This window comes from Populus nigra, chromosome 1 (assembly GCF_951802175.1).
Source record: "Populus nigra chromosome 1, ddPopNigr1.1, whole genome shotgun sequence".
Taxonomy (NCBI): domain Eukaryota; kingdom Viridiplantae; phylum Streptophyta; class Magnoliopsida; order Malpighiales; family Salicaceae; genus Populus; species Populus nigra.
In genome coordinates, this window is record NC_084852.1 from 33,740,615 (window position 1) to 33,757,536 (window position 16,922).

The 16,922-nt window shown below is 36.4% G+C and overlaps 2 protein-coding genes across 4 annotated transcripts; one reads left to right on the forward strand and one right to left on the reverse strand.

Moving 5' to 3' along the window:
- The first annotated feature begins 846 nt into the window (after positions 1-846).
- Positions 847-2,295, forward strand: LOC133671466 (large ribosomal subunit protein eL37x). Its single transcript, XM_062092239.1, has 4 exons — positions 847-955; positions 1,083-1,218; positions 1,797-1,898; positions 2,020-2,295. The coding sequence occupies exons 1-4, from the start codon at positions 953-955 to the stop codon at positions 2,064-2,066; spliced, it is 288 nt and encodes a 95-aa protein (XP_061948223.1). The 5' UTR covers positions 847-952; the 3' UTR covers positions 2,067-2,295.
- Positions 2,296-7,810: 5,515 nt separating this feature from the next.
- Positions 7,811-16,293, reverse strand: LOC133671445 (uncharacterized). 3 transcript variants are annotated; one of them, XM_062092216.1, is made up of 15 exons: positions 15,923-16,293; positions 14,011-14,410; positions 13,744-13,921; positions 13,491-13,630; positions 12,169-13,396; positions 11,969-12,069; positions 11,642-11,786; positions 11,017-11,085; positions 10,844-10,889; positions 10,361-10,746; positions 10,192-10,271; positions 9,923-10,058; positions 9,011-9,212; positions 8,826-8,908; positions 7,811-8,173 (listed from the first exon to the last, which is right to left on the reverse strand). In XM_062092216.1, exons 1-15 carry the CDS (start codon positions 16,026-16,028, stop codon positions 8,039-8,041), a joined length of 3,435 nt encoding a protein of 1,144 aa, XP_061948200.1. In that variant the 5' UTR covers positions 16,029-16,293; the 3' UTR covers positions 7,811-8,038. The 3 variants fall into 3 exon arrangements, with proteins under 3 accessions (XP_061948200.1, XP_061948205.1, XP_061948212.1); XM_062092221.1 differs by lacking the exons at positions 7,811-8,173; positions 8,826-8,908 and having other exon boundaries at positions 9,070-9,385; XM_062092228.1 differs by lacking the exons at positions 7,811-8,173; positions 8,826-8,908; positions 9,011-9,212; ... (1 more) ...; positions 10,192-10,271; positions 10,844-10,889 and having other exon boundaries at positions 10,439-10,746.
- Between the last annotated feature and the right edge of the window lie 629 nt (positions 16,294-16,922).

Consider the following 16,922-nt stretch of genomic DNA (forward strand, 5'->3'; position numbering starts at 1 on the left):
ATTCATATTTTTGCCTTTTGAACTGGAAGATCCTTTTGTTAGATCTTGAAGGAAAATTAGTTGGTTTGTATTTTACACTTTATGCTCATAGGAAGTGTCATGAATTCGTTAACGGAAAAAATTGATTTTGTGATTGAAAAAAATGTTTTCAAGGTAATTTCTTTGTCTTGCAAAAGCAAGAAATGACCCTCAAATAATAAGGTTGAGAATCAATAACTTAATTAATTAGGATTTCTTCTCTTATATCTACATCTATGAAATGACTAGGTGCCAATGTTACATTGTGGCAGTTACTTTAAAAGATAACTCTTGAAAAATATGGTAGGTTAATAAATTTTTTAAAATATAAAGATTTTGTTTAGAAATATAGAGATTTTATATAAAAATATCAAGATTTTTAGAAATATCGAGATTTTTTCATAAATGACAACAATGATGATGAGGTGATCTCATGATGAAAAGTACAATAAAAAGTAAAATATGGAGATAATGCTAATTTTATTTTCAGTTTTCTAAATACCAAAACGAATGGAAGAACTGGTTTTTAAATGTCTACATAGGAGTAGTAACGTAACACTTAAATTTCTCTTTTTCCAACACAGATTTAATAAATATAAGATGCTACAAATACTTTATTTAAATAAGATGCGGCAGTGATCATATCATCTTATTTAATCACACATATATTTTTGAAGGTTTTGTTTTTTTTTTTAAAAAAAAAAAACATGGAGAGAGATGCCAAACTGGGCCTAGACTATAACATAATTATTAGAATTTATTTCCAAGTCAGGTTCTGATAAAAGAACTAAGCCCAGCCCGATCTTATTAAAACCCTAGCGCATGGTATATATGACTCTTGAACGCCGCTGCATCCTCTCTTTAATACCCAAAAAAAACAAAAAAAACAAAAAAACAGGAGCTCTTCTAGGGTTTCTCTGCATCTGTTGCTGCAATGGTAAAGTATCGCTAACAAGCTCAATCCTTTTCTTCTTCTCTCTTTCTGTAAAAATCGTTTTTCTGTTTTGATCTCCGAACTGCATTTGGTAATTGATTGTATGGGTGTGTGTTTGTAACAATGGCAGGGGAAGGGAACAGGGAGTTTTGGTAAGAGGAGGAACAAGACCCACACCCTCTGTGTTAGGTGTGGCCGACGTAGCTTCCACCTCCAGAAGAGCCGTTGCTCTGCCTGTGCTTTCCCTGCTGCCCGCAAGAGGAAATGTATGTTTTTTTTTTCTTCATTTTCTGCGTATTGAACTCTGAATCAATCTGGGTATTTATCTGGAAGTAATTTTTCTTTTGCTTTCAAGTCAATGCTCTCTTTTCATGTTGATCTGATATCGTTTTGTTCATCTTTGTATGTGTGTGTTAGGCTTCTATATGTATCTAGCCTTAAGTGCTTAGCTGTTTATCTCGAACCACTTTTCTTTTCTTTATAGCCAACAAGCAAGTCTTGTGTTTGTGAAAAGAACATGTATATTTGTAGTGGTATGGCTGTGTTGCTCCATTATCTGTAAATAGTAGTGTTGTGTATAGCTTGTTTATATGGGGGAAACCATGATGTTCAACCCAGAGCCCCTTTCTTCCCATTTTTTAAAGATTCAAGCCCCATTTCCTGCCTTTTGATCTGTGTCAGCTTCCCATGTATAATTTATTTGCATTGATTAACCAGTTTATGAAGATAATTGTGAGGGCTGTCATTTTCGTTTAGCTTTTAAATATGTGACTTGTGCTTGAACTTGTGTAGTTTGGTTTGTGAACAAGTTGGTGGATTTTGTGTTCTTTTATTGTGGTTTCAGACAACTGGAGTGAGAAGGCAATCCGGAGAAAGACAACTGGAACCGGAAGGATGAGGTATCTCCGCAATGTCCCTCGCAGGTTCAAGAGTGGTTTCAGAGAAGGTAAATAGCTTTATCGTCTAATTTTGAGGGCCATTTTTCTTTTTTAGTTTAATAAATACTACATTGGGGTTAAAATGATTCCTTTCTGTTATCTTGACGTTGTTGACTGGCTTTTGATCAGGCACTCAAGCAGAGCCAAGGAAGAAGGGTGCAGCAGCATCTGCTTAAGCTGTGAGTCTTTTTGGGTGTCATCTGGGCACCCAGTTATAGATTTACATGCAAATTATGTATTGGGGAGTTTTGTGAGAACATTGTTTAATGGGGGTACGATTCACTTTTTTGATGGTATTTAGTTTAATTTACATTTCCTAATTATGTAGTTGGTTTGGTTTTGAATGAGGATGCTGGGACTGTTATTCAATTTTCTTCAAGTTTTTGACGAAAGTTTAAAACATAATTCAATGTGTGGATGTTGATCTCTAGCAGAAGTGATATTCCCCGTCAAATCCAGCAGGCACAGGTTATTACTAAGATAGGGTTGCCAGTTTATACTAGGCAGATTCTGAGGACACCCGTAGCAGTGCAACCGTCTGAATATAAACATGCACAGCAGTTGTTCTAATCTGGCCTACTGGTAAATGCCAATGCTAGTGTGTACTCTGCCATATTAGATTTGGAGAGTGTTCGTGGGCTAATCTGATTTTTAAAAAATAAAAAAATATTATTTTGATGTATTTTAAAATAAAAAGCAAATACAATTATACTTTCATTTCAATGACTCTTGCAGGATTGGATGGCACTTTTTTCTCAATGGATGTACCGCCATCATCTACACGGGTAGTACAAGGGGCAAGGGAATTTTTTTTTTTTTAAAAAAAAAACTAACTTTCCATTAGTATCATGCCGAACTAATTTATTGAGTTCAGATTAAGGAAGGAAAAAAAAACAGATACTTCAAGTCAGGATTATACAGTCTATTGATAGTGTAATGCTTTAAACAATTCTGAAGAAACCTAACTTTCCACCACACCAAGTCAAAACGTTTTGAACTCTTCTATTGAGTTTAAATTTTAGTTTTAATTAAATTTAATCTTTGATAACTAACTTGGTGGCAACTTAGTTGCGACTTTTCCCCATCCTCTTGTCCACCACTGTCAATGGTTGAGGGGAGTCCTCACCATTCATGACTGGTAAGTTATCAAACACTTTCTTGTTTCCTGTATGTTTCTTTAACTATGAAACAAGAAAAACTGAGTGGATTAAGCAGTGGAAGGCAATTGTAATTTATAATCCACTGCTCTAATTCGTTCTATGATCTTGTATGGACCATAGTATTTAGCTGATAACTTGTGTGAAATCCTCTGTGCCATGGACTTCTGTCAATGTAGTTACAACTTTAGGTACACCCATATTAAATGACCTTTCACTTCTCTTCTTGTTAGCCACCTGTGTTATTTTGTTTTGCGCTGATCTGAGGTTTTTCTTGAGTAATTGTAGCATATTCTCCTTTTTTGTTAACAGTTCATCCAAATGTTGGAGTCTTTAGGGCAGTAAGGAATATGAAGTGGTGGTGCTTGACCATATGGAAGAATAATAATTGGTGTTGTGCCACCATTTTACTAGTGAAAGCCACCTTGACTATTGATGTGGAGTTTTACCAGTCATGCATCTCAAGTAGTTCTCTAGGCATTTGTTAACTGCTTTCATTTGTTCATCCATTTGTGGGTGACAGGTAGTAGAAGAGTGCAGCTCTACTTTTTGATAGGCAAAAGGGCTTCTCCAAAATTGACTTGAAAAAATAGTATCTCTATCGTTGACTATAAGTTGTAAGTAAACCACCACCACAAAAATAACTTCTTGCCATTAGATCTAGGTAGTCCCTCTACAAAGTCCATGCTGATGTCTGTAAATGGTGCCTGGGCAATGGTTGTAGCAACCCTGGAAGGAGTACATTTTCTGGTTTATTCCTTTGACAGGTAGTGCATTATCTCTCATATTGCCTCACCTGTTTCTGTAACTTCCTCCAATAATAAAGACTCCCTGCCCTCTTAGTTGTAGCTCTAAAACGTCCGCCTTAGTTGTATCATGATATAAGAAGATTAATTTATGTTGAAGTATAGGGTCATTGTCAACCACAATCTTTCCCTTCCTATTCAAATGATTGTTCGCCCACTTATACTGAGGGTGAGATCCAAGATCCTTCTGTAGGTCTACTATGATACCCTGTATAGCCTTGTCTTGCTCCCAAGATCTCTTAATTTCTTCCATAATGTTGGTGGAAACAGTAGACACCAACATAGTGAACAATTCACCATTACAAGTCCTTGATACGGCATCAACTGCTACATTCACCATTCCCTTCTTGTACTCAATTTCATAATCAAAACCTAGTAATTTGGCTATAGATGCTAAGGATAGGATACCTTTTGTTCTAGAAGATACTTAAGACTGCAGATTTTGAAATGTTTGCCCCATAAATAATGCCTCTATTTAGCTACTACACGAAGCATAGCTAACATTTCCCTTCTATAGATCGATAGAGCTTGTTTTCCAAGGCCTAAAGACTTACTGATATGAGTTATAGGATGACCATCTTGCATTAACATTGCTTTTATGCCATGTCCTAATGCAAATTGTTTGTTTGGGTCTGGTAGTGCCAAAACAGGAGGTTGTGTCATAACTTCCTTTAAAAGTTTGAAGTTTTTTGTAGCTTTATCATTCCATTCGAATACATCCTTCTTCAACAATTGAGTCAAAGGTTTACTGATGGTTCCATAGTCTTTAACAAATCTCATGTAGTACCTAGTGAGGCCTAAGAATCCTCTCAACTATTTAGCAATCCTAGGAGGAGGCCAGTCCACTACAGCCCTGATCTATTGTGGATTAGTGGATACTCCTTCCTTGGAAATGATATGGCCCAAATACTCCACTTGAGTACTACCAAAAACACACTTCTCTTGGCTACCGGCTTATGGACACTTAACAATTCAAACACTATCTTCAAATACTTTAGGTGGTCTGACATAAAATTGATGTATATTAGAATATCATAAAAAAAACACCAATATAAACTTTCTAAGATGTTTTCGTTCACCAAGCTCTGAAATGTGATAGGAGCATTGGTGAGACTAAAAGGCATAACTAAAAACTCATAATGATCATTATGAGTCCTAAAAAGCATTCTTAAATACATCTTATGACGTCATTCTAATCTGATGATACCCAAATCTTAAATCTATCTTTGAAAATATAGTTTCCCTCGCTAACTACTCCAATAACTCGTCCGCTAGGGGTATGGGGAATTTGTCTTTGATAATGAGTTTATTAAGAGTCCTATATTCAACACAATCTTCATGACCCATCCTTCTTCTTGACCAAAACCACATGGGAAGCAAAAGGGTTATAAGTAGGTTGAACTACCCCCGACTCCATTTCGGTGACCGTTCGTTCTACAACACCCTCCTATAAGCCAGAATACCTGTAAAGCCTTAAGTGATAGGTTGGGCTCCATCCTCGAGAAGTATAGCATGATCATGAGATCCAAGGGGCGGTAACCCCTTTGATTCATTAAACACCTCTTAGTAGTACTTTAAAAGATGCTCCAAAGCAGTGTTTCCTTCCACAACTGGATTTAAAGTGGTAAGACATAGAACAACTGTGATACCAACCCTTTTAATGATTCTCAAACTGTATAAGCTAACTTCTGCCCACTGTGAAGGACACCCTAGCAGACTGTTGAGTTGCTCAAATCTAATAGATTGCAAGTGAGCCGGATCGTTGCCCTTGAGCAACATCTTTTTTCCTTGCCAATTGAATGACATCCACAATTCTTTATAGTTTGACACAATGTCACCTAGCATGACCAGCCATTGAATTCCCAACATCATGTCACAGTTATTTAGGTCCAAAATGGAAACATTAGCTTCAAAATTCTTACATAGAGCTGTGCAACACATTGTTCCTCCAATTGCTTCCACTGTCAAGGGTTTTATAGTAGTAAGGTTATATTGTAATCTACTGGCAGCTTCAGAATTGAGAAAGTTGTGTACTTCCAAAGTCAACCATGATAAAGATTGATTATTTCTCAACCTTGCTAGTTACTGGGTATGAAAACTCACAGTACCCTCTAAAGCATTGATAGAAATTGAGGAGTAACTTCTTCAGGTTCAAAATTGTCTTCTTCAATCTCCCCTTCTACTACTTCCTCTTCATCACTTATAATGCAAAGAGAATTGAGCCTTTTATTTTTAAACCTATGTCCAGAAACAAACTTCTCATCACACCAAAAAACACAAACCCATTGTTATTCTTTCCTCTATTTCCCCATTCTTCAAACGTCTAGTAGGTTCAAAAGGAACTTTGCGATTATAGTTTTGGGTTAGAGTGGGTAGTAAGCTATGTTAAGGCAGTTTTAGGTTGCTGGTATTTACAGAGGTGAGTTTCTATGGTGATTTTTTTGGTGAATAAGTTTGGTTTAGGTTATGCCTTGGGAGGGATATTTAGGAAGGTTGTGATGGTTATGTTCATAAGATAGTGTTTTCTTATAATCAAGCTAGGTTGTAAGCTTGTTTCAAGGCTTTCGGTTCAAACATCTTAACTAGATTCTTAATTTCAATCTCCAATCCCCCCATAAAGAACATAAAAGCTTGTAAATATCAGCCTTATTCTATAGTATGTCAAAATCATGTATATATGCCTCCAGACTTTGAACTTGCCTAAGATCCATAAGTTCCTCTAATGGATCTTTTTGCCCATCAAATCTTGCACATAAAGCTTCAACATATTCTTCCCAAGATACCTCCTGGTTTCCCAAACTCCTCATTAAATTTTGGTGCCAATAAAGGGTTATACCATCAAGATGGTAAGAAGCCAATCTAAGTTTCTTAGAGTTCTTAACTTCCTCTACTTCAAAATATTGATTGCGTTTATAAAGCTATACACATCTTCACCATCAAAATTAGAAAAATCACATTTGGGTTTGTGTACCTTATAGTAGTGGTGACCACCTTCACAGTTTAGACAAGTCTTGAAGGCAGCATCTTGTCCCTAATGAGCTGGTTTATCCCTGATGACACTGGGTTCACCTGCTGTTTGCTGCAGAGTCTGCAAAATGAAAGTTTGCTGGCAAAACAGACCACTGATAAGATCTTTTAGTTCTTCAAGCTTGGTTTCATGATTGGACCTTGTACTTTCATCACTTGCTTATAGTTCTGCTTATATGAGTCTAGTAGTTTCATCACTTGCTCATATTTTTATGCTTGCTCCTTGTTCACAGATTCAAGGGAATCTTCAAGCCTTTTAATCTATTGGGATCAGGTGCCATCTCTTGAGTCCAAAGAGATGATGCTCTGATACCACTTGGAACAAGCTTGATGGGAATAGTCCCTACTTGGATTTTGTCCAAGTATTGTAGGGGAAGAGAACTACTTGCTAACAGTGCCAACAATGCCAGATAGCAAGTAACTCAACAAGAGTAGGGGAGGGAGGAGGGGAGAGAGAGAGAGAGAGAGAGAGATGCCATACTTCGTTATTCATTTCTTCGATTCATTCTCTACAAGTTTGTTACATATTAACCAAAACAATTCCAAGATTCCAGCAAGTGTTACCTAAACTAGTGGACATGTCTCCTATACTACTAACATTATAACTCAAACGCTGAGTTTAGTTCAGCAGCACAACATAATAACTTTAAACTCTTCATTTAGGATTGCAGAATAGTACCCTAACGGTCATTTATTCAAATAACTCCTTCCCTACTCTTCTTCAATCACTCCATTGAAAGAATCCTGCAACAATCTCTCACCTTGTCCATGATACTACAATGTTGAAGTCTAACTAGGGCTTTCTTGACCAATTACATTGTAAAGTCACAAGCACCTCAACAGAATTACAATCTGTCATTGTAGAGGTGGCACTCATTGGATCAAAAGCAAGGAAAAATCGATTATATAAAAAGAGGAACAAGATTGAGAGGACATGAAAAAATCATTATATATATTTTTTTCACTAATTTCATGATTTAGGTACAATATCCACAAAATTGCCAAAACAAGAATCTAACTAAACATCAGACCTATGTCTCAATTTGACCATCTTTTGATACCATCAATCACAATGTGGGACATGTTTCAGTTGCAAAAATTTGAAAATAACATACCTGAAGGGGAAAAATCAGGCAAAGATCAACTAGCTATGCTTGATTAATTGGGTTTAAATTCACCAAATTTATGCTTTTCTTCATGCAGCTGCCTGAAAACATAATCCAGTTCTGGAAATGCAGCCAAAAGCAGCAGCTCAAAGAGGTCAAACGCCAGTTGTTTCATACAAACAGATGACTGCAAAGGGGAAAAAACCCACCGAAGCTCAGTAACATCATTTGTATACAAATGATAGGTGAGCCAGGAAATATTCAACAAGATATGGAGTTCTAAATATGGGCAAGGCATGCACTAGAACTGCTATCTTCTTTTAGGCCCACAAATTAACACCTGGAATGATTGGTGTGTACTGATCTAGTCACTGGTGCTACCAGTCACACAGATCATTAAAGCACTAAAAGCTTTCATTCTTTGCTTCACTAAACCAAGTTGTCTCACTGCCTTGTCTCCCTCATTAACCACCATTTATTGAACAAGGCTGCTTGTTACGTGTTCTGAATGAGGCATGTCAAACCATGGGAGACATACAAAACAGATGATGACAAAACAGCATCAAGCAACAAAACCCAAATCATTAATTCACTAAAAGCTTTCACCCTTAGCTAAACTGAGTTGTCTTAATGCCTTACCTTCCTCACTAAAAATGGATGCTGACAAACAATATCAAGCGACATAGAAAGATGCCACCCCCCCCCCCCCCCACCCTCTCTATATATTTTCCATTTGAGAAGGTTAAATACATGTCACACAAAAGCCTCTATAATCAGCTGCTACTTTTATGCTTTACAGAAGAAGATTTGGATTTAAATCTCACCAAAGAAAAAAATACCTGAAGAAAGAAATAGAGATCTTTTGCACATTGTTCATACTCCTTTCGACCAACAAGACTTACAATGGCAGCTGGTGCGTTGTCTGCATTTCAAAAACAGGTTCGTTGAGGCATTTACTGATATGTTAAAATAATATCTGTGATGCAGAAAATACAGAAAGAACAAATAAGAAAAATGATATTACCAATCATCAGCTCATATACAAGTTTAGCACGTCGAGCTGCATCCTGTTGTTGCTGCTCATTACTAAATTTAGGTGAAGATACTTCCATGGGTTGCTGGCCATGAGGGGAAATCAATTTAGGAGAGGACACTTCTGAGGGTTGATGGGGTGGCGGTCGTCTCTTTGGATGTTTGGTTATGAATATTCCATCAGGCCAAAGTATCTATTTAATAACAACACAGCTAATATCAGGATAAAACACAAGCATCTCCATTTTCTTTCTAAAGCCTCTTACACAATCAAGTACAAATCTAAAGAACAAGTCGATCCACTCCAGCATATTCTCGTATCAGAGTAGCCCATTCCAGCTGCTGGAAAACTGGGAGAAGGCAGAAACTGAAAAGGAAAGGTAAAAAAAAAAGCCATAGCATGTATCCATAGGTAAACCATTCTTTCAATTCAGTCTGCTTTACAAGGATAGTCTTTAGGTTTCATTACTACCTCAGTGGTAAAGACCAGAACATGTCAAGTGAAAACTGGAGATCTTCAATTATTTAAAGGGCACCAGTGGGACTCCAAAAATGTTTCCCTCACTTCCGACTAATAATATGAAACAAAAAATGAAGAAAAAACCCCCTCCTTCCCTCACTCAGCATTACTGAAAAGCACTTCAGATGGACCATCTTGCCACACTATCTCACCCTCTCTTTTTTTTGCCAAAAGATGAAGTTCAATGGTGCTGGGTAGAAATGATAAGAGGACATGAACTCAAACCACCTAGACAATTCATCCAATGATCCAATCTATCGACTGTTATTTATCATTTCAGTGGAAAAAAAGTCCAGCATTTCAGTAGTGCTCTAGACTGCCAAGTATTGTTGAAGATTTAGCAAATTTTCAAGATAGAAGAAACTGCAGAGCTTCAAAAATTACCTGCTCAACCCGCTTGATCCCCGATGCAACAACTGAACCCCTACGCAGAAGCTGGATTTTCTCTATCAACCAATCATCTAAAGCATCACCCATTCCTAGTTGTAGTATCTGTTTGGCCACCCAAAAAGCCTGCCTCCTGCAATGCACAAATCATTTGTGACAGCAGCATATCCTCCAGTCACAGTGGCATGTCACTATGATGGCGAAAAATAGTTTCTATAAAGAGATAAGACATCCACCATATTTCTACATTGCCGTATATTAAGTACCTGATCCATCCACCATCTTGTAGCTGGAAAATGACATCTATCAAATCAAGTATAGGAACAGTCAAATTTGGTGGTGCCCACTGCAATGAAGCAATGAAATTTTATAAGACAACCTTTTATTATTAAGGTAAACCTGCAATCCAGCCAATCCTTAACCCACTTGAATTACCTCTGTAGGGAGCATGGGGTCATTAGCAGAATCATTAAGGGATGCGGACATCTCTTCTAAACTCTCGCTCTCTCTTCCTTTTATATTCTTCTCTAAATTTCTGGCAGATGATGCATTCTTTTGCGTATCTGAATCACAGCCTGGATCCTTGAATGATTTTCCAAATTCTTTGACAGACTTTCTCTCTGGAGATTGAGGCATGTCTTTTGAAATCATTCGTGCTCCATCTACCCCAAGAGCATGCTTTGTCTGCAATATAGATTCCTTGCACTCTGCACTCAATTGTTCCGTTTTAATCTTATTCCTAGTGGATAAGGAATCGGTTGCAGGCCCGATAAAATTTGAGACCCTTTTACTCTTTTCAGAGGGCTTATCATCCAGGTCACCTAGAAAGTTCCAAGAAATATGAAAAGAGAGGAAAGATCAAAATAAAGAAATGAAAATCAAAATAAAAGATAACATCCTAAATTGAACAAGCTTCACCTGATAATGTTTCGATGATAGAAAATGAATTTGAGAACACATACGTCTGCATGACACCATATAATAGCAAATGAATAGTATGGGTGAAATATCAGAAAGAACACCTTTCCCTTCCCAAAAAAAGAAGGGGATGGAGGGGATTCTCCATTAATAACAGCAGAAATTATGGAAACCTGAGAATCAACGCTAAGAAAGTCCCAGACTTCAATAGATCCTGAAATTGTTGGAAGTTGCAAGAGCCTCTGGAAAACAGCAACAGGTTATAGTTAGTTATAGAGTTGAAGCATGGCACCAAAAGAAGTAGCAAACTAGCTCAGAAAAATGTATGTTCTAAATAAAGCAACAATTCAGTTGTTTCTCGCAGTTGGCACACTCATATCTAATGAAAAACTTTTAAATATTATGCTTTGATTTCAGTGGCGTGGAGCTAGATTAGCCATGTAAATGTAGCATTTCTTATTTTACAAACATTATATATGAGTTTGCCTACCACAAGAATGCTTTTACATGGCTAATCTAGTACCAGCACCAGTGAAGTTCCCCATCCTAGAACTTTTTGAGTTATTATGTGTTACTTTACAAGATAATACTGAAGAGTCCATAAGTACTTGAGTTAACAGCCAAGCACCAGTGCAAATATGTTAAGTGCTGGAATAGTGGCAGCAAATTAAACCTGGATAAATATCTAAATAGGAAATCAGGTTGAAAATCCATTGAAGGCCACAATTCCAGCTTATCAAAGAGCTAATGATGATATCAAATTCACTCAGACAAAAAAAGTGAGATTAGATGTTTGACCTTCAGATATCTGTCAAGCAATTTACACCGCTCTTTTATGACAGGCATATCTAAACCTGTAGAGAGAAAATGCTTTGGCGGCAAATGAAGACTATATTCCGGATATTCTTTGAGCCGTCTATGTAACTCCTCGAAATGTCGAAACCTGTTGGCAGTAGAGTTCTGTTGCATGAGCTGTATAACTTTATGGGAGAAAATATTATAAAGATCATGTGTTCACCATGTTAGAGCACAATAAAAAGACAACAACTATTCATGGAAGATGCTTATTACAGAAGACATCAACAAGAGATGAAACAAGAAATTTGAGACAGATATCCATAGCACCTTCTTTTGATTGACCAACTATTGTTATTTACATCCGTAACAGATAAGGAATAAACAGCAAACGTTTTAGAGTCACTCTTAACAATATTTGCACCCAATACCTGCAACAGCAAGAGGGTTTACATCCTTTATCATTAAATCAGAAGATGAAAGGTCAAGCAATTGAGCAGAGAAAAGTAATGAGCTTTTAAGTGGAGTACCTCACATCTCAACTTATAAAATGCGTCCACCATTAATGAATGTTTTAAGGAATTATCATTTAAAGTGTGGCTTTCAGTAATAGAAACAGATGGTGCAGGCGAACAAGCAGTTGATCCACTGTAAACTCTATCCAGACTTTCAACCTCGGAATCATCAGTGAAATCATCAGCTTTAGCATGTCCTTTTAAACTAAGTATGTCCTGCCCATCCCCAGACAAGAAGCTTGTTCTCTCAATCTCTTGCCAAACAGGTACCTTCTGAGTGCTTGGCCTCGACCTTTTCCTGCCAGATTGGGGTCTAGATAATCTTTGATAGCGAGCATGCCCTCTACCAGTCTTCTTTGCCCTGTGGCCATCAGGATTTTCAAGCGGATGATGAATGTGGGAAACAGCCAGGTTTCTGTTAGTTTTACCATCCCAGACTTTAGTTCCTGGAGAATCAAGACCAGTTACAAAGTTCACATCTTCCTCTTCAGAAGTATAAGAGCTAGTGCTGCCTGATTCAGTCCCATCCACATGCATGAGGCTTTGTATGCCATCTCGGTGTGAACTAAATAGTGAGTGATTTGACATGTTCTGATTGACATGATGCAGAGGGTTTTCTACAGCAGACTGCTCAGTACCCACAGACTGATCATTGTGGGCCAGCGAAGCATCGAGTTTGGTTACATCATCCTTCTTGGAATTAGACGTACTCTTTGAATAATCTGATGTATTGGACTTACTTGCTGAAGAATTCTGTGAGGCATGCTTGATCGACTGATTTTCACCTTCTTTCTTTCTATAGTTTCTCCCTTTTGTCCACATGTTTTCAAAATTTTCTGGAGCAAGGGCAGCAGTCTTTCTGCGAGACATCATATCAAACATCTCACCCCATTCACGTCCTGAAAGATGTCGTTCAATTTCTCCTTCATTATTAATCTGGGAGTTTTTGGACAGTGAGCTCCATGTGCGGGAAGATGGGGTATCGATGGAAAGCAATGGATCTTTTGAGTTATGGCTTCCATTCACCTTATCTTTTTCAGGTGCCTCTGGCCCACTTCTGGATTGATTGGTTTTTAACTGTGTAAGTTCAACCCCAGTTCCAGTAGGGTCTAAAAACCTAGAAAAATGATCGGATGAGATCCTTGAAGACCCATTTGGTTTGGAATGAGATGCTTCTTGTGCTGCAGCAACTCTTTGATTAGCCTTAGAAATGATAACATTTTCAATCCTTTCGTTTATGAACCTGAAAAACAAAAGGAGGAAACAAGAAAAGAAAGAATGAAAGAAAGGATAAATGACAACACAAAACTATAAAGCAAAACAGAAAGAAAGACTACCTTGGGCTAGCCAAGTTTAACACTGGTCGCATCACCGCACAAGCGAGAAGTTCCCTGACAACATAACGGAAGAAAGAGCACTGCAGATCTGCTGGCTTGAAAGTGAAAGAAATGAGGCCATCCATCAGATGCTGCAAAACCTAGAATAAGCGGTCCAGATTGTCACTAAACTTTCAATCCTCCACATTCAGAGGCAACATATGTAGATTCTATGACTTTGCAAATTTAACAAACAAAAAATGAACAAATCAACCTTGTGCTCAGCTTCAGCAGAAAATAAAGCAGGGTGCAACTTGTTCTCAGCAGCCAGAACAAGTCTTAGTTCCTTGTCTCGCTGATCAATGGTAAGCAAACCAGACTGTTGCTTCTCAATCTTTGCTTGACTTGCACGAAAAAGCTCCAAATGGGTGCAGATGAGATTAATAAGATCCCTGTGTCACCCTAGATGATTAGTGACAAAGCAAATAACCTTGGAGACAAAGTAAACTAAGAGAAAAGTCGGGAGGAAAAGAACTAGAACCTTGTCAGTAGATCAATAAGATTTACATTTCTCATGCGACTTGAAAATTCCCCAAGAACACCATTCATTAGCTGCACCAGTTCCTCTGGACCTTCCTTATCAGGGGTCAGGCGAGAGTACCATAGATCTGCCACCCACTCAGAGACTAGATGTCTTGTTAAGTGATCTATTGCATCCTCAACAACAGGAGAATTCACTTTCCTTCTCCAGTCAGACTTTTCAACTACCCTGGTAAGTTCAAGAGATTTGTTTTGTGGCAGTGTACTTGATTTTGCAGAGGCAGGTTTGTTGTTATATGCAGCAGCTTTCTTACGCATTTCATAATCCATGGTGAAGTAGCGAAGGAGAATGATCAAGGAAGCAGCAGCAGGCAAGTTGACCCAAACTGAGGAGCTTGTTACTGAAAAAGGTAACTGAGAGTAAGTTACAATTAAAGACAGGCAAAAAAGAAGGCATTGCATATATAAAAAAAATGAGAATGCATTTATGTACAACTTAAAATACAACAGGCTGAAATAACTAGCCAGAATTTCATGTACTCAACCTATACAAATTAAATATTTTAGTTGAACTCCTAAAAGCAGCAACCATTCATGTACTGCAAATGTTCTCTGTGTGGAAGAAAATAAAGAAATTCTTTTCCTAAGCCTCCCTGTTTGTTGGAAATTAACTGTATACACCCTAAGTATAACAGAATTTACAGACCATAATTGGTCTGGTCATGCTACTTCCTCCAGTGTATATGAATAATTCACCTTGGGCATCTCTTCATCCAGCAGGTTTACAGTTTCGTGTTTTTTGGGTCCATATGAAGGTTGAAACTCAAGTTGTAAGGAACAAGAAGGGGCGAAGTACAAGATGTCAATTGAGCTAGAGCTCAGTGGCCATCTTTGCTTTCACATTGAAACAAAGTCTCACTGTGGCGTCTACATTTATGCCCTGTTCGTGCTGTGTTAAATAATTAAATATGCACACGTTTTTTTATCTACTCCATTTTGGAACCTTGTCATATGGATAATATTGGTATAACTGTTCACTCTACTATGTCCATTAACGATCACTCATGTTCATGAATTTAGAATTTGCAGCAGGTTTATTAGCAGTCAGTTACAATGATTTTGTTAATATGATCAGAACACAATTTTATAAGATTATCTTCTTTTTTTGACATAATTCCCTTGAGACATAAGGAAAAAAAAACAAAAGCAATTTCCTTAATATATTAAAACAAAAGGGCACTCTACCACATCATTTATGTTGAAGCATTTCAGAAAGAAATAATCACGTGAAACAACAACATAGAGACATCATTCGAATTAGAGCATTGTTCTTCTTCAAAACATTGAGAACATAGCAAATTAAAACACATACATACATTTCCATGTTATTATGCGGATGTGTCATTTAACACAAAAGGTATCAATATTATGGCCTGTCTTTTCTTTCTAAAATATTTCAAATACCTAGTATTATTTTTTGGGAGTGTAAAATTCTTTCCAGTCTCACAGCCTTTCCTCACTGATTGTGTTCCTCCCTTCACTGACCCCATTACTTGTACAATCACTACGTCCAGAAATAATGCCAGAAAAGGGTAAAGGTGCCATCTCAAGCACACCTTAATCCCAAAGGAAACCGGCAATGCTAGTGGCCAGCATTCATTCAATTTCCAAATGTTAACTTGTCTATATCATTAACTTTTTGCTCATCTATTATACCTTGAAAAATGCCTGAGTAATACCCATAAATAGAAAGGGCAAAAATCAAGAACTTCTTCTTATAATTAACAGGAACGCAAATGAAAATTCTGATTAAAAGGTAAAAATGATTATCAGATACATTTTAAACCTAATTTAATTAATTCATACAATCACAAACTCAAAATACACACACAGCGAGAGAGAGGAAAACTTACAAGACATGAGATAAGATAATCCAACAACACAAATAACCAAAACAACAATCCTCTTCTTGCCTTCATCCATTAAGTCCCGTACGATCACCTGCCTTTGCGTGCTCATTTTCGCATTCACCAACAAGAAATTAATGCACTAAAATCTGAAATTCAAATCCGAATCTCCATCAATCTAAACATTTCTCCTTTTCATTCCAGCAATCGATCGGATCAGAAGAAATTGAAGCAGAGAATTAAAGTGAAAAATGGGTTATTTGATCCAGAGAAAACTTTATTTTTCAATTCTCATAATTAAATTAACAGAGAAGAACTTAAGAGAAGTTCAACGCGGGGACCGTTAAGGTTTTTTCTTTTTTTATTCTTTATTCCGAATTCCGTATGTTTATGTTTATGTTTATATATATATATATATATATATATATATATTTCTTTTATTTTTCTAATACAGTATTAATTATTTTTTAAAATATTTTTTATTTAAAAATATAGTAAAATAATTTTTTTATTTTTAAAATTTAGTTTTATATCATCAAACTAAAACAAATTAATAAAATTTAAAACAAAAAAAATTATTTTTTTCCAAAAACACGATGCTACTACAAAAATAAATATCACTTATAACTAATGTCCTCATATAGATATAATTTCAAGCTGATAGATTTGGTGTGTGCGCAACATTGGCAAGATAAGATCAAAAATTAATTTAGTTATTAAAAACAAATATATGGATAATATTAAAATTTAAATTAATGATAAAAATATAAAATACATATAAAAAGCTTTATCGACATATTCAATAAAATTAATCAAAAATTGTATACATAGAAAAGTACTAAAAAAATCAATAAAAACTAGACTAGAATGTAAAGCAATAGATGCAGAAAAAGAAACATAATCTGCATGTTATTCAATATATTTATTTAATTATTTGTTAATATTTTTTATAAATAAAAAATAAAAATTGAATCAAAACAAAATAGATTTTTTTTATAATTAGAAA

Excerpts from the sequence above, each read along its gene's own strand:
- LOC133671445 (XM_062092216.1), bottom strand. The coding sequence starts at position 16,028 with ATGAGCACGCAAAGGCAGGTGATCGTACGGGACTTAATGGATGAAGGC. Across the intron at positions 10,272-10,360 it reads ACCCCATGCTCCCTACAGAG|TGGGCACCACCAAATTTGAC; the intron begins GTAATTCAAGTG and ends GCTTCATTGCAG. Across the intron at positions 8,909-9,010 it reads TGTATATGAGCTGATGATTG|ACAACGCACCAGCTGCCATT; the intron begins GTAATATCATTT and ends TTTGAAATGCAG.
- LOC133671466 (XM_062092239.1), top strand. Across the intron at positions 1,219-1,796 it reads TGCTGCCCGCAAGAGGAAAT|ACAACTGGAGTGAGAAGGCA; the intron begins GTATGTTTTTTT and ends TTGTGGTTTCAG. Across the intron at positions 1,899-2,019 it reads CAAGAGTGGTTTCAGAGAAG|GCACTCAAGCAGAGCCAAGG; the intron begins GTAAATAGCTTT and ends GCTTTTGATCAG.